The 27,046-nt window shown below is 39.6% G+C and overlaps 1 protein-coding gene across 1 annotated transcript in view; it reads left to right on the forward strand.

Annotated features, from left to right (window-relative positions):
- Positions 1 to 24,282, forward strand: part of LOC121373359 (tyrosine-protein kinase Fer-like) — a 77,348-nt gene extending 53,066 nt beyond the window's left edge. The window contains exons 12-17 of the mRNA XM_041499957.1: positions 631 to 807; positions 4,619 to 4,832; positions 6,069 to 6,192; positions 13,003 to 13,154; positions 14,334 to 14,456; positions 14,685 to 24,282. Coding sequence (XP_041355891.1) covers positions 631 to 807; positions 4,619 to 4,832; positions 6,069 to 6,192; positions 13,003 to 13,154; positions 14,334 to 14,456; positions 14,685 to 14,824 — 930 coding nt within the window. The 3' untranslated portion in view covers positions 14,825 to 24,282. The remainder of the gene's footprint in view (positions 1 to 630; positions 808 to 4,618; positions 4,833 to 6,068; positions 6,193 to 13,002; positions 13,155 to 14,333; positions 14,457 to 14,684) is intronic.
- Positions 24,283 to 27,046: the final 2,764 nt, after the last annotated feature.

A 27,046-nucleotide genomic window follows, 5' to 3' on the forward strand; every position in this document is an offset into this window, starting at 1 on the left:
TGATTGTTGTTTGTTTTCAGGGTGAATGGGGGTTTGATGGCAATCATTGATTGTTGTTTGTTTTCAGGGTGAATGGGGGTTTGATGGCAATCATTGATTGTTGTTTGTTTTCAGGGTGGATGGAGGTTTGATGGCAATCATTGATTGTTGTTTGTTTTCAGGGTGAATGGGGGTTTGATGGCAATCATTGATTGTTGTTTGTTTTCAGGGTGGATGGAGGTTTGATGGCAATCATTGATTGTTGTTTGTTTTCAGGGTGGATGGAGGTTTGATGGCAATCATTGATTGTTGTTTGTTTTCAGGGTGGATGGAGGTTTGAAGGCAATCATTGACTGTTGTTTGTTTTCAGGGTGGATGGAGGTTTGATGGCAATCATTGATTGTTGTTTGTTTTCAGGGTTAATGGAGGTTTGATGGCAATCATTGATTGTTGTTTGTTTTCAGGGTGGATGGAGGTTGATGGCAATCATTGATTGTTGTTTGTTTTAAGGGTGGATGGAGGTTTGATGGCAATCATTGATTGTTGTTTGTTTTCAGGGTGGATGGAGGTTTGATGGCAATCATTGATTGTTGTTTGTTTTCAGGGTGAATGGGGGTTTGATGGCAATCATTGATTGTTGTTTGTTTTCAGGGTGGATGGAGGTTTGAAGGCCCGTCACTTCCAACAATAGGAGAGCTGATATATCACCAGCACTGCTCTGGGACTCCGGTGACAATGAAGTCACAGACGATTCTGAAGAAACCCATACTACGAGAGGAGTGGGAGCTGATGAATGACGACATATTCCTTGAAATGAAGATTGGAAATGTGAGCCTTGTTAATCATGTAACAGTTTTAGGGCCGTTCCTAGTGGCCCAATGGTAAAGTGCTCATTTGATGTGTGGTCCATCTGATGATTGATCCTCGTCAGTGGGCCCATTAGGCCATTTCTTGTTCCAGACAGTGCTCCATGACTGGTATATCAAAGGCCGTGGTATGTGTTATCCTGTCTGTGGGATGGTGCATATATAAGATCCCTTGCTGCTAATCGAAAAGAGTAGCCCATGAAGTGGCGACAGCAGGTTTCCTCTCTCAGTATCTGTGTGGTCCTTAACCATATGTCTAGATGCCATATAACCGTAAATAAAATGTGTTGAGTGCGTCGTTAAATAAAACATTTCCTTTCCTTTCCTACTGATGACTTTATATTAGAATTGTAGGGCTCAGACTTAACGGCGCTGACACTGTAGGTCAGGAGATTTACCAATTCCTTGAAATGATTTTTTTATGTTTAATTTTGTGTTTATTTGTTGCAAATCTTACTGTTTTAAAATTGCTATTGGGTAGCTCAGAATTGCCATGTAGAGTATTTTACCTGTGACAAGAACATTTCAAAATTGTTGATTCTTTGCTAGCTGCCTCCTTGTTCTCCTGCCCAATTATTTTAAGATACATATGTGTCTACTTGCTGCAGGTATGAGGGCCTATACATGCAAGAGGAATTTGATTGTAAATATATCTTGTTTGTGTGTATCAGTATAATTTTGTTTCAGGGAGGGTTGTAGTCCTGTGGTAAAGCACTCAGCTGATATAAAACATCCCTTGCTACTAATGGAAAAATGTAGCAAATTTCCTCTCTAAGACTACATGTATATGTCAAACTTACCAATAGCCGATGATTAATGTATGTTTCAGGGTAATTACGAAAGTAACCTGGTGCTCTATGTTCTATGTGTTTCAGGGTAATTTGAAAAGTAACCTGGTGCTCTATGTTGTATGTGTTTCAGGGTAATTACGAAAGTAACTTGGTGCTCTATGTTGTATGTGTTTCAGGGTAATTACGAAAGTAACCTGGTGCTCTATGCTGTATGTGTTTCAGGGTAATTACGAAAGTAACTTGGTGCTCTATGCTGTATGTGTTTCAGGGTAATTACGAAAGGTAACCTGGTTCTCTATGTTCTATGTGTTTCAGGGTAAATACGAAAGTAACCTGGTGCTCTATGTTCTATGTGTTTCAGGGTAATTACGAAAGTAACCTGGTGCTCTATGTTCTATGTGTTTCAGGGTAATTACGAAAGTAACCTGGTGCTCTATGTTCTATGTGTTTCAGGGTAATTACGAAAGTAACCTGGTGCTCTATGTTCTATGTGTTTCAGGGTAATTTGAAAAGTAACCTGGTGCTCTATGTTGTATGTGTTTCAGGGTAATTACGAAAGTAACCTGGTGCTCTGTTGTATGTGTTTCAGGGTAATTACGAAAGTAACCTGGTGCTATATGTTGTATGTGTTTCAGGCTAATTACGAAAGGAACCTGGTGCTCTATGTTGTATGTTTCAGGGTAATTACGAAAGGTAACCTGGTTCTCTATGTTCTATGTGTTTCAGGGTAATTTCAAAAGGAACCTGGTGCTCTATGTTGTATGTGTTTCAGGGTAATTACGAAAGTAACCTGGTGCTCTATGTTGTATGTGTTTCAGGGTAATTACGAAAGTAACCTGGTGCTCTATGCTGTATGTGTTTCAGGGTAATTACGAAAGTAACCTGGTGCTCTATGCTGTATGTGTTTCAGGGTAATTACGAAAGTAACCTGGTGCTCTATGTTGTATGTGTTTCAGGGTAATTACGAAAGTAACCTGGTGCTCTATGTTCTATGTGTTTCAGGGTAATTTCAAAAGGAACCTGGTGCTCTATGTTGTATGTGTTTCAGGGTAATTACGAAAGTAACCTGGTGCTCTATGTTGTATGTGTTTCAGGGTAATTACGAAAGTAACCTGGTGCTCTATGTTGTATGTGTTTCAGGGTAATTTCAAAAGGAACTTGGTGCTCTATGTTCTATGTGTTTCAGGGTAATTACGAAGTAACCTGGTGCTCTATGTTGTATGTGTTTCAGGGTAATTTCAAAAGGAACTTGGTGCTCTATGTTGTATGTGTTTCAGGGTAATTTCAAAAGGAACCTGGTTCTCTATGTTCTATGTGTTTCAGGGTAATTACGAAAGTAACCTGGTGCTCTATGTTGTATGTGTTGCAGGGTAATTACGAAAGGAACCTGGTGCTCTATGCTGTATGTGTTTCAGGGTAATTACGAAAGTAACTTGGTGCTCTATGCTGTATGTGTTTCAGGGTAATTACGAAAGGTAACCTGGTTCTCTATGTTCTATGTGTTTCAGGGTAAATACGAAAGTAACCTGGTGCTCTATGTTGTATGTGTTTCAGGGTAATTACAAAAGTAACCTGGTGCTCTATGTTGTATGTGTTTTAGGCTAATTACGAAAGTAACCTGGTGCTCTATGTTCTATGTGTTGCAGGGTAATTTGAAAAGTAACCTGGTGCTATATGTTTTATGTGTTTCAGGGTAATTACGAAAGTAACCTGGTGCTCTATGTTGTATGTGTTTCAGGCTAATTACGAAAGTAACCTGGTGCTCTATGTTCTATGTGTTTCAGGGTAATTACGAAAGTAACCTGGTGCTCTATGTTGTATGTGTTTCAGGGTAATTACGAAAGTAACCTGGTGCTCTATGTTGTACGTGTTTCAGGCTAATTACGAAAGTAACCTGGTGCTCTATGTTCTATGTGTTTCAGGGTAATTACGAAAGTAACCTGGTGCTCTATGTTGTATGTGTTTCAGGCTAATTACGAAAGTAACCTGGTGCTCTATGTTGTATGTGTTTCAGGGTAATTACGAAAGTAACCTGGTGCTCTATGTTGTATGTGTTTCAGGCTAATTACGAAAGTAACCTGGTGCTCTATGTTGTACGTGTTTCAGGCTAATTACGAAAGTAACCTGGTGCTCTATGTTGTACGTGTTTCAGGCTAATTACGAAAGTAACCTGGTGCTCTATGTTGTATGTGTTTCAGGCTAATTATGAAAGTAACCTGGTGCTCTATGTTGTATGTGTTTCAGGCTAATTACGAAAGTAACCTGGTGCTCTATGTTGTATCTTTTTCAGGGTAATTACGAAAGTAACCTGGTACTCTGTTGTATGTGTTTCAGGGTAATTACGAAAGTAACCTGGTCCTCTATGTTGTATGTGTTTCAGGCTAATTACGAAAGGAACCTGGTGCTCTATGTTGTATGTGTTTCAGGCTAATTACGAAAGTAACCTGGTGCTCTATGTTGTATGTGTTTCAGGCTAATTACGAAAGGAACCTGGTGCTATATGTTGTATGTGTTAAAGTGTAATTTTAAAAGGAACCTGGTGCTCTATGTTGTATGTGTTTCAGGGTAATTTTAAAAGGAACCTGGTGCTCTATGTTGTATGTATTTCAAAAGGAACCTGGTGCTCTATGCTGTATGTGTTTCAGGGTAATTACGAAAGGAACCTGGTGCTCTATACTGTATGTGTTTCAGGGTAATTACGAAAGGAACCTGGTGCTCTATGTTGTATGTGTTTCAGGGTAATTACGAAAGGAACCTGGTGCTCTATGTTGTATGTGTTTCAGGGTAATTACGAAAGGAACCTGGTGCTCTATGTTGTATGTGTTTCAGGGTAATCACAAAAGTAACCTGGTGCTCTATGTTCTATGTGTTTCAGGGTAATTACGAAAGTAACCTGGTGCTCTATGTTGTATGTGTTTCAGGTGTATGTGTTTCAGGGTAATTACGAAAGGAACCTGGTGCTCTATGTTGTATGTATTTTAGGGTAATTTTGGGGAAGTGTACAAGGGGCTGTACACACCGAGGAACCTGGTGGTGGCAGTGAAGACGTGTAAGGACACGCTGTCCGAGGACCAGAGGAAGAAGTTCCTGCAGGAAGGTCGGATCCTCAAGCAGTACGACCACCCCAACATCGTCCAGTTCATCGGCATCGCTGCGCAGCGCCAGCCCGTCATGATCATCATGGAGTTCGTGCCAGGTCAGTCGTAAAGTCGTATCTATGTATAAGACAGAGACAGCCAGTCATGATCATCATGGAGTTTGTGCCAGGTCAGTCGTAAAGTCGTATCTATGTATAAAACAGAGACAGCCAGTCATGATCATCATGGAGTTCGTGCCAAGTCAGTCGTAAAGTCATATCTATGTATAAGACAGCCAGATTGTCATGATCATCATGGAGTTCGTGCCAGGTCAGTTATAAAGTCATCTTTGTATAAGATAGAGCCAGATTGTCATGATCATCATGGAGTTCGTGCCAGGTCAGTTGTAAAGTCATCTTTGTATAAGACAGAGCCAGATTGTCATGATCAAAATGGAGTTCACGCCAGGTCAGTTGTAAAGTCGTATCTGTGTATAAAGGCCACCGCAGACCTTTGCAACTTTGTCGCATGCAATTGAAATTGCATGATTGCAAGCAACTTTTTTCTTATTGCACTGATCCGCACACACATGCGAAAACCAGCAATTTTAGTCTAGCAGTGATCACGTGACAGTCAAAATGGCGGGGGTTTTCCACATATTTGTTTCGACGGCGGTCAACGAGACACGTTCTACAACATATTTGTTATGACGAAGAAGACTGGATATATGTAAAGTAGCACTGAATTCGTCCTGAAAGTTTTTTTGTTTTTTTAGGATATAACCACACAATTTATGTAGAAAACATACCTACACATACTGTACCTGGTATTCCAAGCGCAGATTTAATTTCTGCAAGACACATCTACCTTTCAGCATTGTTGCTATATTCAGGGGATACTGTGTCAAAAAGACATGGCATTGTCTGCCACATCACAACTAATTCATCCTCTTTTTCTGTAGATCACATGCTGCTGGAGGCTGCCATTTTGAGTCATGTGATCACTATCTATCCGTTCATTGGCAGTTTAACTTATTGTGTCAACGTTTTGTTGTATTGAAGGTGCACACGTTTGTGACAGCGTGCAATTACATGCAATAAAATCAAACATGTTTGATCGGAGCAATTTCAGTTGCATGAAACAAAAATTGCATCGCAGGCCAGCGCACACGATGCAACGGTGGCCTTTAGACAGAGACAAAATGACCATATGTTTGACATCCAGTAGCTGATGATTAATAAATCAATGTGCTCTAGTGGTGTCATTAAACAAAACAAACTTTTACTTTTTGTCTTATTTTTGTTTGACTGTTATTTTTGTTTGACTGTTATTTTTGTTTGTCTTGTGTTTTACAGGTGGTGCCTTGTTGTCATTTTTGAAGAAACAAGGTCGATCTCAGTCTAGGAAGCAGCTCACACAGATGTGCTCTGATGCTGCTAACGGAATGGCCTATCTGGCCGGCAAAGGCTGCATTCACAGGTGAGTTAGGCTGCTAACGGAATGGCCTATTTCGCCGACAAAGGCTGCTTTCACAGGTGAGTTGGGCTGCTAACGGAATGGCCTATCTCGCCAGTAAAGGCTGCTTTCACAGGTGAGTTGGGCTGCTAACGGAATGGCCTATTTCGCCGACAAAGGCTGCATTCACAGGTGAGTTGGGCTGCCTATCTCGCCAGCAAAGGCTGCATTCACAGGTGAGTTGGGCTGCCTATCTCGCCAGCAAAGGCTGCATTCACAGGTGAGTTGGGCTGCCTATCTCGCCAGCAAAGGCTGCATTCACAGGTGAGTTGGGCTGCCTATCTCGCCAGCAAAGGCTGCTTTCACAGGTGAGTTGGGCTGCCTATCTCGCCAGCAAAGGCTGCTTTCACAGGTGAGTTGGGCTGCCTATCTCGCCAGCAAAGGCTGCTTTCACAGGTGAGTTGGGCTGCCTATCTCGCCAGCAAAGGCTGCATTCACAGGTGAGTTGGGCTGCCTATCTCGCCAGCAAAGGCTGCATTCACAGGTGAGTTGGGCTGCCTATCTCGCCAGCAAAGGCTGCTTTCACAGGTGAGTTGGGCTGCCTATCTCGCCAGCAAAGGCTGCATTCACAGGTGAGTTGGGCTGCCTATCTCGCCAGCAAAGGCTGCTTTCACAGGTGAGTTGGGCTGCCTATCTCGCCAGCAAAGGCTGCTTTCACAGGTGAGTTGGGCTGCCTATCTCGCCAGCAAAGGCTGCTTTCACAGGTGAGTTGGGCTGCCTATCTCGCCAGCAAAGGCTGCTTTCACAGGTGAGTTGGGCTGCCTATCTCGCCAGCAAAGGCTGCTTTCACAGGTGAGTTGGGCTGCCTATCTCGCCGGCAAAGGCTGCTTTCACAGGTGAGTTGGGCTGCCTATCTCGCCAGGCTGCTTTCACAGGTGAGTTGGGCTGCCTATCTCGCCGGCAAAGGCTGCTTTCACAGGTGAGTTGGGCTGCCTATCTCGCCAGGCTGCTTTCACAGGTGAGTTGGGCTGCCTATCTCGCCAGCAAAGGCTGCTTTCACAGGTGAGTTGGGCTGCCTATCTCGCCAGCAAAGGCTGCTTTCACAGGTGAGTTGGGCTGCCTATCTCGCCGACAAAGGCTGCTTTCACAGGTGAGTTGGGCTGCCTATCTCGCCGACAAAGGCTGCTTTCACAGGTGAGTTGGGCTGCCTATCTCGCCGACAAAGGCTGCTTTCACAGGTGAGTTGGGCTGCCTATCTCGCCGACAAAGGCTGCTTTCACAGGTGAGTTGGGCTGCCTATCTCGCCGACAAAGGCTGCTTTCACAGGTGAGTTGGGCTGCCTATCTCGCCAGCAAAGGCTGCTTTCACAGGTGAGTTGGGCTGCCTATCTCGCCAGCAAAGGCTGCTTTCACAGGTGAGTTGGGCTGCCTATCTCGCCGACAAAGGCTGCTTTCACAGGTGAGTTGGGCTGCCTATCTCGCCAGCAAAGGCTGCTTTCACAGGTGAGTTGGGCTGCCTATCTCGCCGACAAAGGCTGCTTTCACAGGTGAGTTGGGCTGCCTATCTCGCCGCAAAGGCTGCTTTCACAGGTGAGTTGGGCTGCCTATCTCGCCAGCAAAGGCTGCTTTCACAGGTGAGTTGGGCTGCCTATCTCGCCAGCAAAGGCTGCTTTCACAGGTGAGTTGGGCTGCCTATCTCGCCAGCAAAGGCTGCATTCACAGGTGAGTTGGGCTGCCTATCTCGCCAGCAAAGGCTGCTTTCACAGGTGAGTTGGGCTGCCTATCTCGCCGACAAAGGCTGCTTTCACAGGTGAGTTGGGCTGCCTATCTCGCCGACAAAGGCTGCTTTCACAGGTGAGTTGGGCTGCCTATCTCGCCGACAAAGGCTGCTTTCACAGGTGAGTTGGGCTGCCTATCTCGCCAGCAAAGGCTGCTTTCACAGGTGAGTTGGGCTGCCTATCTCGCCAGCAAAGGCTGCTTTCACAGGTGAGTTGGGCTGCCTATCTCGCCAGCAAAGGCTGCTTTCACAGGTGAGTTGGGCTGCCTATCTCGCCAGCAAAGGCTGCATTCACAGGTGAGTTGGGCTGCCTATCTCGCCAGCAAAGGCTGCTTTCACAGGTGAGTTGGGCTGCCTATCTCGCCAGCAAAGGCTGCATTCACAGGTGAGTTGGGCTGCCTATCTCGCCAGCAAAGGCTGCTTTCACAGGTGAGTTGGGCTGCCTATCTCGCCAGCAAAGGCTGCATTCACAGGTGAGTTGGGCTGCCTATCTCGCCAGCAAAGGCTGCATTCACAGGTGAGTTGGGCTGCCTATCTCGCCAGCAAAGGCTGCTTTCACAGGTGAGTTGGGCTGCCTATCTCGCCAGCAAAGGCTGCTTTCACAGGTGAGTTGGGCTGCCTATCTCGCCAGCAAAGGCTGCTTTCACAGGTCCCATAGCTAGTGTTCTAGTCAGTAATGTGACAGAAAATGTTGATAGTTTAATTGTATTCAATTTGTTCTGCCAATATCACATTTTTTAAGACAGGATATTTTACAGTCAAAATACATCTCATTTTAGAGTGAGAGTAAATCCTCTGTAGGATTTATTCTTCTGAAATTTGCCATGCACAATCCATGTATTTGTAGTCTACGGGGACTATAAAATTTAAAGGAAATAAGTAAAAACCCACACGTCTGACATGTCATTTTGTGGAACTTTAGGGTTTTCCTCTTTGTTACAGCATAAACTAATACTGTTTTTATATATTCGTTATCCACCAAAACAAAACATTATCTCTCAATGTGTACAAATTTCTGTTGTTAAAGCACGAATGGAAAGAGGAAGTAAATTATGGCCTGTTTTAAATAGCAGGCCAAAACATAGTTAGGCACAGCTAAGATTGTATCAACAATGTCTGTATAAGATGAGGGGAGAGGTGTCTGATACAGCTGAAATGCATGGATCTGTACCCTCCATAAAGGGTGTGCAAAATTTGGACCTCCAAGATGTATTTTACAGCATTATGAAAATAAAATATAACAGAATCACATGTTAAATAGCAGATGAGATAATCATACATATATCTGTCTCTTGAAACATTACCTGCGATTGTTCGCTAGTTTTAGGAGGTACATTTCACCTGCCAATTACAAAATGGACTGCTTTTCACAGGCTGCTATTTCAAGCCCTGAACAGTGATAAATATATTTCATTTTGTATCTTGTTTTAAAACTAATTGTGAAATGTAAAGTAGGACTTTTAAAATGAGGGACGGTGATGAAGTGATCTGGAATTACTGGTGGCCACAAACACAGTGTACAGGTTTTACAGCAGGACGGCCACAAACACACCGTACAGGTTTTACAGCAGGACGGCTACAAACACACCGTACAGGTTTTACAGCAGGATGCCCACAAACACAGTGTACAGGTTTTACAGCAGGATGCTCACAAACACTGTACAGGTTTTACAGCAGGATGCCCATAAACACAGTGTACAGGTTTTACAGCAGGACGGTTTTACAGTAGGATGGCCACAAACACAGTGTACAGGTTTTACAGTAGGAAGGTTTACAGCAGGATGCCCACAAACACAGTGTACAGGTTTTACAGCAGGACGACCACGAACACACCGTACAGGTTTTACAGCAGGATGCTCACAGACACAGTGTACAGATTTTACAGCAGGATGCCCACAAACACAGTGTACAGGTTTTACAGCAGGACGACCACAAACACAGTGTACAGGTTTTACAGCAGGATGCCCACAAACACAGTGTACAGGTTTTACAGCAGGAAGATTTTACAGCAGGATGCCCACAAATACAGTGTACAGGTTTTACAGCAGGATGGCCACAAACACACTGTACAGGTTTTACAGCAGGATGCCCACAAACACAGTGTACAGGTTTTACAGCAGGACGACCACAAACACAGTGTACAGGTTTTACAGCAGGATGCTCACAAACACAGTGTACAGGTTTTACAGCAGGATGCTCACAAACACAGTGTACAGGTTTTACAGCAGGACGACCACAAACACAGTGTACAGGTTTTACAGCAGGACGACCACAAACACAGTGTACAGGTTTTACAGCAGGAAGGTTTTACAGCAGGACAAACACAGTGTACAGGTTTTACAGTAGGACGGCCACAAACACAGTGTACAGGTTTTACAGTAGGAAGGTTTACAGCAGGATGCCCACAAACACAGTGTACAGGTTTTACAGCAGGACGACCACGAACACACCGTACAGGTTTTACAGCAGGATGCTCACAGACACAGTGTACAGATTTTACAGCAGGATGCCCACAAACACAGTGTACAGGTTTTACAGCAGGACGGCCACAAACACAGTGTACAGGTTTTACAGCAGGACGACCACAAACACAGTGTACAGGTTTTACAGCAGGATGCCCACAAACACAGTGTACAGGTTTTACAGCAGGAAGATTTTACAGCAGGATGCCCACAAATACAGTGTACAGGTTTTACAGCAGGATGGCCACAAACACACTGTACAGGTTTTACAGCAGGATGCCCACAAACACAGTGTACAGGTTTTACAGCAGGACGACCACAAACACAGTGTACAGGTTTTACAGCAGGATGCTCACAAACACAGTGTACAGGTTTTACAGCAGGATGCTCACAAACACAGTGTACAGGTTTTACAGCAGGATGACCACAAACACAGTGTACAGGTTTTACAGCAGGACGACCACAAACACAGTGTACAGGTTTTACAGCAGGAAGGTTTTACAGCAGGACAAACACAGTGTACAGGTTTTACAGTAGGACGGCCACAAACACACTGTACAGGTTTTACAGCAGGATGCCCACAAACACAGTGTACAGGTTTTACAGCAGGATGCCCACAAACACAGTGTACAGGTTTTACAGCAGGATGCCCACAAACACAGTGTACAGGTTTTACAGCAGGACGACCACAAACACAGTGTACAGGTTTTACAGTAGGACAGCCACAAACACAGTGTACAGGTTTTACAGCAGGACAAATACAGTGTACAGGTTTTACAGCAGGATGCCCACAAACACACTGTACAGGTTTTACAGCAGGATGCCCACAAACACAGTGTACAGGTTTTACAGCAGGAAGATTTTACAGCAGGATGCCCACAAACACAGTGTACAGGTTTTACAGCAGGATGCCCACAAACACAGTGTACAGGTTTTACAGCAGGATGGCCACAAACACACTGTACAGGTTTTACAGCAGGATGCCCACAAACACAGTGTACAGGTTTTACAGCAGGACGACCACAAACACAGTGTACAGGTTTTACAGCAGGACGACCACAAACACAGTGTACAGGTTTTACAGCAGGAAGGTTTTACAGCAGGACAAACACAGTGTACAGGTTTTACAGTAGGACGGCCACAAACACACTGTACAGGTTTTACAGCAGGATGCCCACACAGTGTACAGGTTTTACAGCAGGATGCCCACAAACACAGTGTACAGGTTTTACAGCAGGATGCCCACAAACACAGTGTACAGGTTTTACAGTAGGACAGCCACAAACACAGTGTACAGGTTTTACAGCAGGACAAATACAGTGTACAGGTTTTACAGCAGGATGCCCACAAACACACTGTACAGGTTTTACAGCAGGATGCCCACAAACACAGTGTACAGGTTTTACAGCAGGATGCCCACAAACACAGTGTACAGGTTTTACAGCAGGACGCCCACAAACACAGTGTACAGGTTTTACAGCAGGAAGGTTTTACAGCAGGACGACCACAAACACAGTGTACAGGTTTTACAGCAGGACGCCCACAAACACAGTGTACAGGTTTTACAGCAGGATGCCCACAAATACAGTGTACAGGTTTTACAGCAGGATGCCCACAAACACAGTGTACAGGTTTTACAGCAGGATGCCCACAAACACAGTGTACAGGTTTTACAGCAGGATGCCCACAAATACAGTGTACAGGTTTTACAGCAGTATGCCCACAAACACAGTGTACAGGTTTTACAGTAGGACAGCCACAAACACAGTGTACAGGTTTTACAGCAGGATGCCAACAAACACAGTGTCCAGGTTTTACAGCAGGATGCCCACAAACACAGTGTACAGGTTTTACAGCAGGAAGGTTTTACAGCAGGACGACCACAAACACAGTGTACAGGTTTTACAGCAGGATGCCCACAAACACAGTGTACAGGTTTTACAGCAGGATGCCCATAAACACAGTGTACAGGTTTTACAGCAGGACGGTTTTACAGTAGGATGGCCACAAACACAGTGTACAGGTTTTACAGTAGGAAGGTTTACAGCAGGATGCCCACAAGGTTTTACATGATGCCCACAAACACAGTGTACAGGTTTTACAGCAGGACGACCACAAACACACCGTACAGGTTTTACAGCAGGATCCTCACAGACACAGTGTACAGATTTTACAGCAGGATGCCCACAAACACAGTGTACAGGTTTTACAGCAGGATGCCCACAAACACAGTCCTGCTGTAAAACCTGTACAGTGTGTTTGTAGCCATCCTGCTGTTCGTAGAGGTCTAGTGTCTTAACCTTCATTCAACTTATTTTCGTTCTTATATCTAGTTACGGTTTAAAGCATGCTGTCCTGGGCACATACACCTCAGCTATCTGGGCTGTCTGTCCAGGACAGTGGTTTAGTGGTTAGTAAGAGAGAAGAGGGTGTAGTGGTCTTACACTTACCCATTGAGTCATTAAAACTCGCTCTGGGTGGGAGCCGGTACCGGGCTGCGAACTCTGTACCTACCAGCCTTATGTCCGATGGCTTAACCACAACACCACTTAGGCCAGTTTTTATTAACCTGCCAATCCTTTCCTTTTGTTTGCAGAGACCTGGCAGCTCGGAATTGTCTGGTTGGAGACGAGAATGTTGTGAAGATCTCCGACTTTGGAATGTCCCGAGAGGAGCAGGAGTACACAGTGTCCGAGGGAATGAAGCAAATCCCTATAAAGTGGACTGCTCCAGAAGCACTTAATTATGGTTGGTTGTCTTGGGCTTTTTGGGAAAGTCTACCTTAATTTCATTTTAAAACATTGACAATTGCTCCCTGCGTCTTATCTGCTGATGCGGGTTATACAATCCTTTTTTTAACTCAATAACCATTTATTGTCAAAAGCGGTGTTGAGACAAAAGTTTTAAAAACCCAGCATGGTATGTCAAAATTTAATTGAACTGTTTATATTGACGAACTCGTAAACTGCACCGGCTGTATTCATATCTAACCTAATCGATCACAAATGATACTAATTCAGTCATACGGTGAAAACAACTCACTAATTGTGTTCACTAATTTGCCAGTGTAAGTTAACACTCAGAGCAAAATAACAATGCAAGCTACATGCGCATATCAGTAATTAAGATCACTGGCTGACAGTGGCTGGTATTTTGATCATCAGGCGTTAACTGCTCAAGCTAATGCCGACTATCTGTTGGAGCAGGCTATCTGATAATCTTTTTTACTCAATAACCATTTATTACCACTTATCCGGCTGTACGCGTCAAATTACGGTACTTTCATTTTGGTTGTGGATAAACTTTTTGAAATTTGCCCCTCTTACTGTCCATGGTCCTGTTTCACGAAGCAGTCTTTAGCTATAAGATCATCGTAAGTGCATAAAGTAGTTGTGCACTTAACATAATCTTAGTGCTAAGATTTTTTTATGGAACAGGGCTCTGGACAGGATCTTTGGATGGACGTGTGTAAACCATCTATGGATATAGGCATGCTAATACTTTCCCTTCCGTTGCCAATGAAATAAAATGTTATCAAATCTTGATTGTAGACATATTTTCATTATGTTTCAGGCTGATAAATCTCTGTGTGAAATGTACAGAGTTTTGAAATCTTGAGACATATTTATTGTGTTCAAGGCTAATAAATGTCTGTGTAAGATGTACAGAGTTAGTGACATGTATACAGTAATGAGATCTCGATTTGTGACATATTTTCATTATGTTGCAGGTTGATAAATGTGTATGTGGGATGTAGGATCTCTCTTGATGTGATACAAATTTTAGATTGGGATGACTGTGTACTTATTATGGTTATCTTTAAGGACGGCATACATCTGTGTGTGATGTATTGTGTTATAGAATCTATAGAATCCTAATGTAGGACATATTTTCATTTGGGATGATTGTTTACTTGTTATGTTTTAGGTCGGTATACGACTATGTGTGATGTATGGAGTTACGGAATCCTGATGTGGGAGATATTCTCATATGGGACGACCCCATATCCAGGCTGGCCAAATGCTCAGGCTAGGGAGAAGATTGAAGAAGGTTACTATATTCTTCTATTTGTGGTGGAATCTATCTCAGTACAGCACTCTAACTCTCCTTCCTTCACTCTCTCTCTGTCTCTCTCTCTCTCTCTCTCTCTCTCTCTCTCTCTCGCTCTCTCTCTCTCTCTCTCTCTCTCTCTCTCTCTCTCTCTAAACATTGCTTACATTAAACTAACATTGCCTTCCTGTCATTAATTGATAACCGTTGAGTTGTGTTGTGTTGCAGGTTACCGAATGCCAGCGCCTTCGGGGTGCTCCGATGATGTGTACAGGTTGATGAAGCGATGCTGGGAATACCAACCAGAGGATCGGCTAAAATTTGACGATATTTATAGTGAACTGGAAAAAATTCTCAAAAGACTATGATTTTCTAAAATGACATAATAAGAATTCTATTGATTATTTAAAACGTCCGAATGCATCATTCCTTCGCTCCTCTCAACACTGTGCCGTGTGTCATTTCACTTGATGTTGAGTGCTTTGTAGAGATTTTCTTGCATCAATGCTGGCAAAAAAAATAATATATATTACATCAATGTCTAGTAAAACTAAATTAGATTTAGAAGTGTTAACAGTGTTTTGGTCAGATGTGATCTAATGAACATCGGTGATGAACTGCTGAATGAATTTAATATTCAAGGCTTTATTGGAATTGGTTGGTAACACAAAACGTGTTTGTATGGTTACTAAATACCAGCTAGTTTTTGTTATACCGTGGAGGCTTGTCTTGTTTTGTGCTGCTAGACACCGCTGTACAGTATGGTGCCTAAATGCTGTTGTTGAGTCCTGAGTCACATGATGCCTGAAGACTACTGTGAGTCATGTGCTGCCTTGAGACTGCTATGCATCAGTAGTTCTATATTGCTTGAAGACTCACAAGTCATCCGAGTCTTAATTGTTGCTGCCTGAAGACTATCATGTGCTGCTTCAAGACTTCCTTGAGTCAAGTTGGTGCTGCCTGTAGACCACCAAGTCATGAGTCATATGGTGCCTTGAATCGTGTATGAGTCCTGACTCCTATGCTGCTTCAAGACTCATGAGTCATAGATTGAGTTGATGCTGCCCTAAGACTACCATGAGTCAGTTTACTGCCTGAAAACGTCATGAGTTAAGTTGGTGCGGCTTGAGAATACTGAGAGTCATGAGTCATGGTACATGAAGAAAACAAAAGTCATTAACTGCCTGAAGACGTAGCTGCTTGAAGGCCTGTCAATCATATGCTGCGTAAGGCATGTTTTGAGTCGCTGCTGCATTCAGATCACCATTAGTCATGTGTTATATGTTGCCTGATGACTCTTTGAGTCATGTGTTATGCGCTGCCTGATGACTCGTGAATTGTGTGATATGCTGCCTTGAGATTACCATTAGTCACATAAGATTGCTTTGAGGTTATCTTATGACAGTTCCTATATGGACCAGACTGAGTCCTTTCTGTTCTATGCAGGCTAGTAGACCTTGTGCTGGTAGAATTTTAAAAACAAATTTTTACAAAAATTAAATCTTTTTAAATTATTTATTTGATATGCAATTTGTTAAACCATATATCTGGGGTGGAATCTATGATGTCATTTTTGTTAAATTATATCCCATCATTCCTTGTTACAAACTGTGTCTTTGTCCATCTGTCAGATTTTCACTTACAGTGACTCAGGCCAGTGTTTTAGCAGTTGGATCAGTCAGTGGATATTTATAAAATTTTATATATTCTATTTTATTCCAAGGGATAAATTACAGCTCTTTAAATGATTGTTATAAATCATGCTATACCAAACAATATTTTTTAAAGATTATCTATTATTATTATTATTTTAAATTTTTAGGGATTTTTTTTTTTTTTTTTAATTTAAAACTATTATTTGTACCCTATGTGAATTAAGCTAAGGATTTTTTCAGAACTGATAATATCAGATGGTGTTGGGAGACAGTTCATATACATGCTCACCACCCCAGGGCCGTAGCTAGTGGTGGGGGCAGGTGTTTTTTTTACTGGTTGTTGATATTGACATTTTAAGTATATAACCTCCCTGAAATTGCTGCAAAATGGTATTTCAGAGCCTTTGAAAACTTCCAGGGAGCATGCTCCCGGACCCCCTAGTGTCTTGCGCCTTCCATGCTCATTCGTTTCAAGAATTCATCTTCCATAAAAAATCCTAGCTGCGGTCCTGCACTTCCGAAATGAAATGTTATTTGAACCAGGTATGCATATGCAATAAGTGGCATACCCACCTGACAAAGTGATAATGACTGTGCCTCCCTGGTGACCAATCTTGGTGCCACTCTAATGAGATTACGAAGGCCATAATTTATATATTTGTTATGTAAATACTAATTATTTCATTGTGTGTATGTTAATTTTTAAAATCTCATTTGTTACATCATCGGCTAAAAGCTGACTTTGCCCTGTTAACACTGTTTGGCATCGTCAGTTGCAGACGATATTAGTCATCAGGCTTTTATTGCTCAAATTTAGCTTGATGGTCATGGGTCTGTCTTCGAGAAGTTTTCCTTTATATACATGTAAAATTGGTCATTTACCTTTTTGCTTTAAAAACATAGAAGTACAAGATACATGTACATGTATACTGATAAAAACTAATTTTTAATACTATTTTTTATATTTTATTTTATTCTGTTCAGCAGTTATTATATATGATGTTAAAATAATTGTTAATGTTTAAATATCCATGTAAAGGATTAAAAGTTAGGAATTTTACATTCAAATTTGGATTATGCATGTAAATTTGAAAAAAAGCGTTGTATGTTTTGGGGAACGGTGCCGAATATCGAAGTCTAGCATAATTTCAATTTTTTTTCAAGAAACTGTAAAATGTCCCAAATTAAACAGAAATTGTGTTGTACTGATTGCCATATTATCTATATTTGTGGCATAAATATTTCAGATTTGAATAGGATTATAAAATATAGCTGAAGCTAAATGTGTTCAAAAAGCATGTACATGTTCTTTGACCTTCACCTAGTGAGCAACCTTTTTTTGCGTTATGATAAACCACCAAATTTTAATTTATTTTCTGTTTCTGTTTGCCCCCTCAATCTACAATTATACCATATCACATGAAAAACCACCAATGACTGGAATAAACTTGAAATGAACATTCAAACTAAACTGAATGATGCTGCAAACTACAAACTTCTGTAGCTATAATGCACCATGGCTATAAAGTACATTCCAAATCACAGTTCTCTTCATAGGAACAGCTTTTTATTCTGATTAAAGGTGCAAACTAGTTTCAGCCATAGAAAATGGAGACTAAGTTTAGATAATCTACAAAGCTACAACACTTTGAATAAAGTTATAAGAGAGAGAGGCTAACTCTGTACTGTTTAAATAGGGAAATATTGTCTAAAAATAACTAGAGCTCGTCTCGATAACCATTACTTCTCAGATGAACATGCATTTTTAGAATGATTAAAAATACATTTTCGGGTATGAAAATCCTAATAATTGAGATTTATTTTGTGTTATATTGTTTAAAAAGTTTGGGTTTTTTTTCCTGTGCATTACTATTACTAAATGATTTAAAACCAATGTTTTTTTAATTCCATTCCCAATGTTGTGTACTTTAGGAAATCACTTGTATGTTCATGTACATGTTGTGTGTATGTCAGCAGTGTATGCATTACATGTCTTACTTAGTAACTACTGCTACTTCATTATTCATTTGAAGCAATATACTTGGTATCTTGTGTGGTAGAAGTGTGAAGCAATATACTTGGTATCTTGTGTGGTAGAAGTGTGAAGCAATATACTTGGTATCTTGTGTGGTAGAAGTGTGAAGCAATAGATAAACTGCAGAGCTCCAACTTACATGTAACAACGGCACGAATGGCAATTGCCGTCATTAAGATATTAATTGCCATAGGTCACCAACGGCACAGAAGATGGCTCTTCAATGTTTACACTGGTTTACATTATCTGCCATTATCAGTACATTTAAAATATGTCTACATACAGCAAAATAATCTTTCAGTCTTATTTATTTTAAAATAGGCTGTTTCACCCACAGCAATTTTATTTTTAAATTGCCCTGAGAGACAAATTCTCAAGTTCAATTCCTGAAACTGGTCAGATGAAGTTTGTGTTTAATAATGTGTTTAACTTGAAAGAGAACCATTTATTATTCATCTCACAGCTAAGTGTAATTATACCATTATATGTTGGAAATTATATGCTGTCATTCAGCCGTCATAATATTATAATATTTGTTTGTTGTTAAAATTTGCTCATTCTCTGAAAGTATTATGCATTATAATTGTTATTTTGTTAATATTTTTTTAGATACCAAAATAATGTTTTTACAAAAATATCAGGAAAGATTTCTACTCGCACCCCATTCACAAGCCAACACTATTATTCTTTATCTGTTTCACTCTGGGCTCACCTTGTACATTGCCAAATTAGCCAATTGCTAATTTTTTTATATAAAGTGGCTACAACATTTGCTAATAAAATATTCCTTAAATTAACCACACATTAATCATTTCCAAGGAAAAAATGCTAAACATTTGAAAATTGGCTAAACCAAAATTTGTTCCAGGGTGAGCCCTCTTCACCACATATTTACATATAGCCATAGTTAAAAAAGTGTGGAGGTTTCCTTAACTAATATTCCTTTCCTTTCTACATTATTCCATAGCACGTATATGGCCTTTTCATAGACCAGAAGTGCTTCATGAGTGCAGGTACATCAGCCCAGTGTGTGTATGTGCTGTCCGGTCTAGGGAAGGGGCATATATGTTGTGATTAGCTTCTTCTTACATATGCTCTAGGTATGGTGTCAGAATAACCATGTGTAATGCCTAAGTCACATTTGCTCTACGGCTAGGATACGGCGGCCGTACGCCCCTGAAATCAAGAAATACCTGCGGCGGCCGCAGAGGATCTGCGGTGGCCTCAGGGTCACCCTAGGGCGTATCCCTATATTTTACAGGCCGTAGGGGTCGCTGTAGGATTATAGCGCGGAGTTATAACCTTTTTCATTTCTAGGTTCGCCATAGCAATTCGACACGCCGTAGAGCGGTTCACGGCGACCATACGTCGGGCGTACGGTGGCCTTGCGTTTGCCGTGCGGCTGCCAAAGGGTCTTATGAATTACAATTGACTTTTGCGGACCCCTCAAAAATTGCGATTTCATTATTTTATTTCATTTTATTATGATTTCATTTTTCATGCAACTCCGACAGATGCACGATAATTGTAACAAGTTAATTTTACGTCACACCGCTGTGTCACAAAAGTATGGTCCCCGTACGGCCGCCGCAGGGACGCCCTAAGGCGACCGTGCGTCATCACTTCAAAGGCCGTACGGAAGCCGCAGGTTTTCTGTTACCACAGATTCAAAATACGCCGTGCGGCTACCCTAACGTATGTGACTGCTACAGGATGTGACCATGGGAATGCTGCGGCGGTCCTATAATTGCTATTGTCCGTAGATATTTTAGACCCCACGGCCGCCACGGCAAATGTGACTTGGGCTAATCGAGCTAGTTTAAAATGAGCTGCAGTGTTAAACATACCTTTGATGGGGAATAATATCCTTGGCTTGTGAAAATAACCGTGGCCCAGCACAGTGGCCGAGTTAAACCTTGTAGATCATGAATGTTTTTCACAGGTTTCTTATAAAATATAGTGGTCTGAATTTACAAAACATGTTTTTCTTAAATGCAGGTCTTTGAGCATTATACACATAGTTACCCATGTGTAAGTAAAAAAACAGGCTTTGTAAAGTCATCACAATATTTTTTTAATTTACTGTATTGAACATCACAAAACGGGGACAAATTAAACAATATATTTAGTGTTTCTTTAAAGTAAATTACCAGTGCTTTCAGTAGAATCATGATCTCCAAAGAAGGCAGCTTATACAGGTAGCTACTGCTAAAACATCGGACATTTCTTGTAACGTGACTGAACATCATGGCCGAATTTACCAAGCCTGGTTTAGACTTGCACGTGTGTGTACCTACAAACATTTACAATGCTTAAACACCTGCGTTTAAGAAAAACAGGCTTCGTAAGTTTGGCCTTATATTTTTTATGATTGGGGTTTTAACTGCTCCTTGATTATTTGGAGTGATGTGTTTTAGGTCAGATGAAGTCTGTATATTGTAACACGTTTTTGTATGAATGACCATGAGGTTACATGTATGCCTTTAATAGACTTCATGTCAATAAGATGCAAATTGTAATGTGCTCTAACCGTGTCTGGTTTCAGTGGTTTCCTAATAATGTTGGGTAAAATAGAAAGTATACACAAATATTTACTCACATACCACATAAAAAAAACCCAGTAATAATAATAATAATTTGTTCTACTAGTAGATACAATTATTTGGTATTTTGTATGGACATGATATTCAAGGTACATGTATAATCTTTACATTTAAAAACAAATTAATTAATTAATTAATCATTTGGGTATTATGTAACTTTGAGATAGTTTTTTTAACAAATCTATACACAGAAAAAATACCAAGTGTAAAATAATGGCATAAAATTTAGTTTTGTATGTGTATATATATATATATATATACACATACTGAATGGATTGTGTAAATACTTATTCTATGTAATTTTATGAGATATTTTATGTACAGTATGTATTTTGTTAAAGGTATATCAGGTTTGTATGTTTATCTATAAAGATGCATGAGCATGTATATATAAAACTGCTGTTATGATGTAATATAAAATGATCTACATTTATTCAAGTGTCTGGTTAGAGAATTATATATTATTTTTACATTTATTTCTAGAATGAATGAATGATTGATTGTTTGTTATAGGAAACACATACATTAAGAAAACTGTCTTATCAGAGTTGCTCCAGAATGTACAAGGGAGGGGTAGTGTGGGGAGGAGAGGTTTTGTTGGGATGTTAGTTTTTTGGAGGGTTTTAATGACTTACCATCTAAAGAACAAACCAAACCCCCTGACCACCAAAAAAAAAGAACGAAACAAAACGACAAAACAATAACAAAAAGCAAAACAAATAAAAACAACAAAAACAAATCTGCCAAAAGGTTTAATTTCCATTACAATCTTATTACAGCAGACTCACTATAAAAACAAATTAGGATGAACCTGTTCTATCATTTACCTCACCTAACCACCCACCCACCCACCACCTTTCCAACCATATACTCCCCTTTCCCCTGTCATGTGATGCAGGCCATAGTACGATAGTAGTGTGTTTACCATCATTGTGTTTTTACCAGCATTCCATATGTGTGTACATGTAATGTCTGTATGTAAAAAAGTACATACAAATGACTGGTTACCACTGTAAAATACTGTCATAATAATGCAGTTGGGGGAGGGGGGAGATGTAGTTCAGTGGTAGAATGCTCGCTTGAGGTGCATTGGCCATCATGGGTCAGAGGATTGATCCCCACCAATGGAATCAGGTTTCCACCATTCCAACCATTGCTACATGTATATGCTTGGTACATCAAAATATGTGGTAGGTATTGTCTTGCGACTTGGTGGAAATGCCATATGTGGCAGTAGCTGGTTTATTAAAATAACCATGGTAGACACAAATTGCTATAGTATATGTGCTGAGGTGTCATTACACAAACATTCCTTTCCTTTCTTTTATATGACACTTTCTGGAGCAACTCTTGACATATTTTAATGATGGAATCAGTACTTAAAGGGAGATAACCCCCTCAGTCTAAAACTGGGGAAATAGTTATCACAACTTTCTAGTAGGTATTCATAGATATTTATTTCCATGTATTTAAAAAATATGATTAAAAAAAATAAAAAAAATAAAAAAAATAACACCAAAACATTTTGATATCAAATCGATCTGTTAGGTTGTTTGCTTTAGAGCACAAACCATGTTTACTTTCATGTTGAAAGAATTGTTGTATAATGTTACTAATAAGCACAATATTGACACAGCTTTTGATCTCTTTGTTGTCTCGGCCTCACAGTTACAAAACACGGCCCAATTTCACAAAACATCATCAGCCTAGTTTGCATGTAAACGTAAATCTATGACGAAATCAAATTCTTATTTCTATTAACATTATAACAAATATAGTTTGAAGTACACATATTTCATTTTCTTTTGTCCTTAAAATGCTCCATTTTTTTTTTAATGACATGATTTTCTTCATAAAATAGATGTCACACACTTGTAAATATATGCCTGTTATAACTGCTAGTCTTGGCCCCTGGATAATAATACAGAACACAGCAGTAATGTTGGCTAAGAATGTGTAGTGATTAAATACCAGTATACATGTACTTGTTATCTAGGAGTTCCTAGAACCGTCAGTTGCTGGTTCACTGCCACTACATGTACTTCTACACCTTAGTTTAGTTTCACCCATCACTTGTGTTTCTCTAGGCAATGAAACAATACATCATTGATAAACTTTTTGTGACCAGGGTGTGCTGTTGATTAAAAAATAAAAATCATACCTTTAATAAATATGTGGAAATTTAACTTTGATTCTAAATTACAAGATTTAACTTAATAGTGGAGGTTATTCTTCATTATGTGGTTATATACATTTGCATAATTATCATTCTGATATTATTATTTTAAAAGGAAAAAACTAAACGAAAAAACAACATTTAGTGTTGACAAAACCAAGGGAAGACAGTCGACTGGAAAATAGAATATGAAGGCAAACAAATGTTGTATATTGCCTGCATTGAACATTGTAAACACATTTCCGTAGATGTACATTACTTTTGGCTAGATCAGTGGTTGAAAGCATACATACATTTTATTTGTTTAAATATGTTAAATTTATACTCTAACCTTTCATTTAAAAACTTTAACCTTCCTCAGGGGAATACGAAAACAAAGTTGTTTTGAGGCTAAAATCAGATTGTATGGGCTTTCACGCACCTTGAAGCACAAGGCATGTACACTGTCATCATAGGCAATTGGTGAAGCACAAGGCATGTACACCGTCATCATAGGCAATTGGTGAAACACAAGGCATGTACACCGTCATCATAGGCAATTGGTGAAACACAAGGCATGTACACCGTCATCATAGGCAATTGGTGAAACACAAGGCATGTACACCGTCATCATAGGCAATTGGTGAAACACAAGGCATGTACACCGTCATCATAGGCAATTGGTGAAACACAAGGCATGTACACCGTCATCATAGGCAATTGGTGAAACCGACTGGAGCAATATCTGGCCCAGGTGACTATTGTTGGGTTGTGCAGTGCAGCTATTGCATGTATTACATGTGTGATCACATCTTAAAGTCACTGACTACTTTTCTTGGCATGTGTCTTTTTTTTCTTCTTTTTTTCACATAAAATTAATTCTGAGCAGCTATAAATATCAGAACAACGAGAAACGTATTGTATTTGCAAAACCTAATCAATGAAACGAAAAATTGTAAGCTATTGGCAACAAAAATACTGTTAACAACTAAAAATGTTTAACACTGCTGAATATGTTGGGTCAGTAGTTTTAATAAACAGGAGCCCCATTTTATGAAGCAAAAAGACACCTTAATTGCCTAACTACCTTTTGGCATTAAGATCTCTTCTGAAAACAGGGCCCTAGCTGGCTTGTAAATAACTAGATTCTGTGACTGGTGTTTGGTGAGACATTTGTTCATAATTTCGCACCTTTTGTGCTGTGCTTTTGTTAAAAATAAGGTGAATCAAAATCTACCCATAACTAAATTGGGTATGTTGTTGTTAGATTTGTACTAATGTTGCTGCAATCCTTAATCATTAACAGATCTCATTTTATACGACATGTTTGTTTGGCTTGTTTAGAAATGAAACAGAAAAATAAAAATATACAAATGTCTGTCAGGTAGGGTGTTTTTTTGTTTAGTCTGTTTTAATGTTATATATTCCTAATTGTCTTTAAATCATAATTTATTTTAAAATAAATATATTTTTTTGGTGTGTGTTTCAGGATCAATAAACATGTATGTTTTGTTTAAAACTAAACAGAAAAACCAAAATATATGTATACATGTACAGTGGACTCACTTCGTACCGTCGAAATAGTCCGGTTTACATAGAGGACCGGTTTAGTCTCTTTTAACCGGTTCACCCAGAGTTATGGTTCTTGAATGATCGATAATGACATTTGATCAAATTCTTGTATTAATTTGACTTAGTTTCTAACGAAAGTTCAATACGTTGCCGTTTTATGGGTTGTTCCACCATTATAAATGAAATAAGATAACACAAAATATACGAGCGATTCGCACCTATTTATACATGCTTTAGGCTGACAAGTATAACTCGCCGAATTCATAAGAGTGAAATCAGTTAGGTATCAACACACACACTAATATTAATCCGATTGATCTAACGGCCTACTGCAATAAGAGTAAACTTCACACGTGTGCGATTACATTTTGTATTTGGCGTCCTGATTACTTGGCAATTGACAATCATTGTTCAACTAATTAAGCAGCCCGTCGTTCAGTCAAATCCAAATCCGGTGTAGACAGAGGTAATTAATGCATGAACGGTTCTTTCGTTCTTGATTTTTAATCCGGAGTACGGATTAGGCAGAGATTTATACCTAAGAGATAAACGGTAGCTGGATGGGACTTTAGAAATGGACCAGTTTACGCAGAGATCCGGATTACACAGAATCCGGTTTAGACAGAGTCCACTGTACATATATTTTTGGGGGTACAGTGTATTTTTGTTAAATCTGTTTTATGTTCTTAATTATCTTTGTTTAAAAATTAATACAAATTTGTTGTTTTTTAAGGATTGATATGCATTTAATGTTTAGGGCTGTTAAATCTTTATTGATGTCACTGTATTCTGCAGTACCAAACACTAGACTTAAACAAGTGGTGCTCATAATTCCAGATTTGATGCATAAATATTTTTACAATTATATCTGTTAATTAATTTTACAATGATGCATTGCTTAAAACATAATCCCAGTTGTGTTTTTTACAATCCCATTAGACATGTGGCCTTTACAAAAATCCTGGACAAAAAATCTGAAGCCACAAATTGAATTGCCAATAGAGGCCAGGTCTGTACTATTTTAAAAGAGAAAGACAAAATGTTTTACAGGTATGTTGCTACATCTGTTTTGATGGGGTTTTTTAATAAAAAAATTAATTGAATTAGATCTCAGTTTGTAGATATGTAGTCCATACAGTTATTGAATGTAAATTTTCTTTTCATAATAATATCTGATCTCTTAATTGTATGTACATTAGGTGACCACAAACAGGGTAACCGTGACACATTGGAAGGTTTTGGCCATAGATTGGTTTTTGACGTCAGACCAGACTATTGAAAAGGGGGTTACAATTGCAACTATTGCTTTCCTGTCCTTGACAGGAGCCGGAATAAGTCGACACCTGCACCCATGCGCTACATCGCTACATCGCTACATCGGCTTGCTCTAAATGCATGTACACATTAAGCCCTATGAATTGACCTGACCTGTAATTATTGACAGGTCAGGTCAAGTATTAGTGAAAATAGAAATCTTGATTTCGCTCATTTGATATGTTTTGAAACAATTGTAAGATAAATTGTATTTATTAATCAAATGGGCACTCTTAACTGAGGAAATAAAAATCATAATTGCTCAATGAACAATTATGCATTTCTGTATTCGACAAATTGGCACTTGCAAATCAAATACCTTGTTGGTACTAATTAATTTGAATCATCACAATTTGGCAAATGCAAAATTTACAACTCTTTATTCATGAATTTTGTAATAAATAGAATGAAAAAGAAACAAACAAACTTGATAGCACTTACTGTCTGTCATGAAATAATTTCCATTTATTATGTTCTTGTGACCAGTGAAAATTAGTTTATTCAAGACAATAAATTAGATAATAACTGGTCACTCCCAGTATAATCGTCTGTTCAATGGCCTCTCATGTACAGCTAATAGCCAATACATGTATGTATTTGTGTACTGGGGTGTTGGTAAACACTCATTCATTCTCATGTACTATTCTTATGTATCGCTAAAGATTGAAAGGCATCCTAAGTCAAGAAGCATCCTATTTTACATTCAGCTTGTTTATTACGAATCTGTGCACGCATGAATTTTGACAACACAATAATTATGAACCAGGAATTACTTGGTACCAATGAAGAAAAATAAAATGAGGAAAAAACAGGTAAAAAGTTATTTTTATACAAAATGCATTATACACGATCGTTATTTTAAATAGTAGCATTGATTAAAATCATATGCTATATTAATACCTACCTACATCTAAATAATCAGCATTTGTCAACAGCGAAAGAATCCTGTTGCTGTCACATCTGCTTTCATCTTTGGATCATGTCACGTGACGTACATATTCTTTCAACATAAAATGAAGTATATGGAAGCCCATCTTACCTATAGCATGCTTTCCAATCCAGGCCTTGGAATGTACACATTCAGCTGTGGCATGTGTGTTATCTATCGATTGGAATACACTGGTACGGTTATAAACATGTTATTAATTGATATTTGTAGTTAACTGAATAAGGTAATAGATCAAATAATCAAATTGATCGTGCAATTACAATGCGTGTGCATTGTAGCTATTTTCCCGTTAATAGGATCTTCACGA

Source organism: Gigantopelta aegis, chromosome 5 (assembly GCF_016097555.1).
Source record: "Gigantopelta aegis isolate Gae_Host chromosome 5, Gae_host_genome, whole genome shotgun sequence".
In the NCBI taxonomy this organism is placed as follows: domain Eukaryota; kingdom Metazoa; phylum Mollusca; class Gastropoda; order Neomphalida; family Peltospiridae; genus Gigantopelta; species Gigantopelta aegis.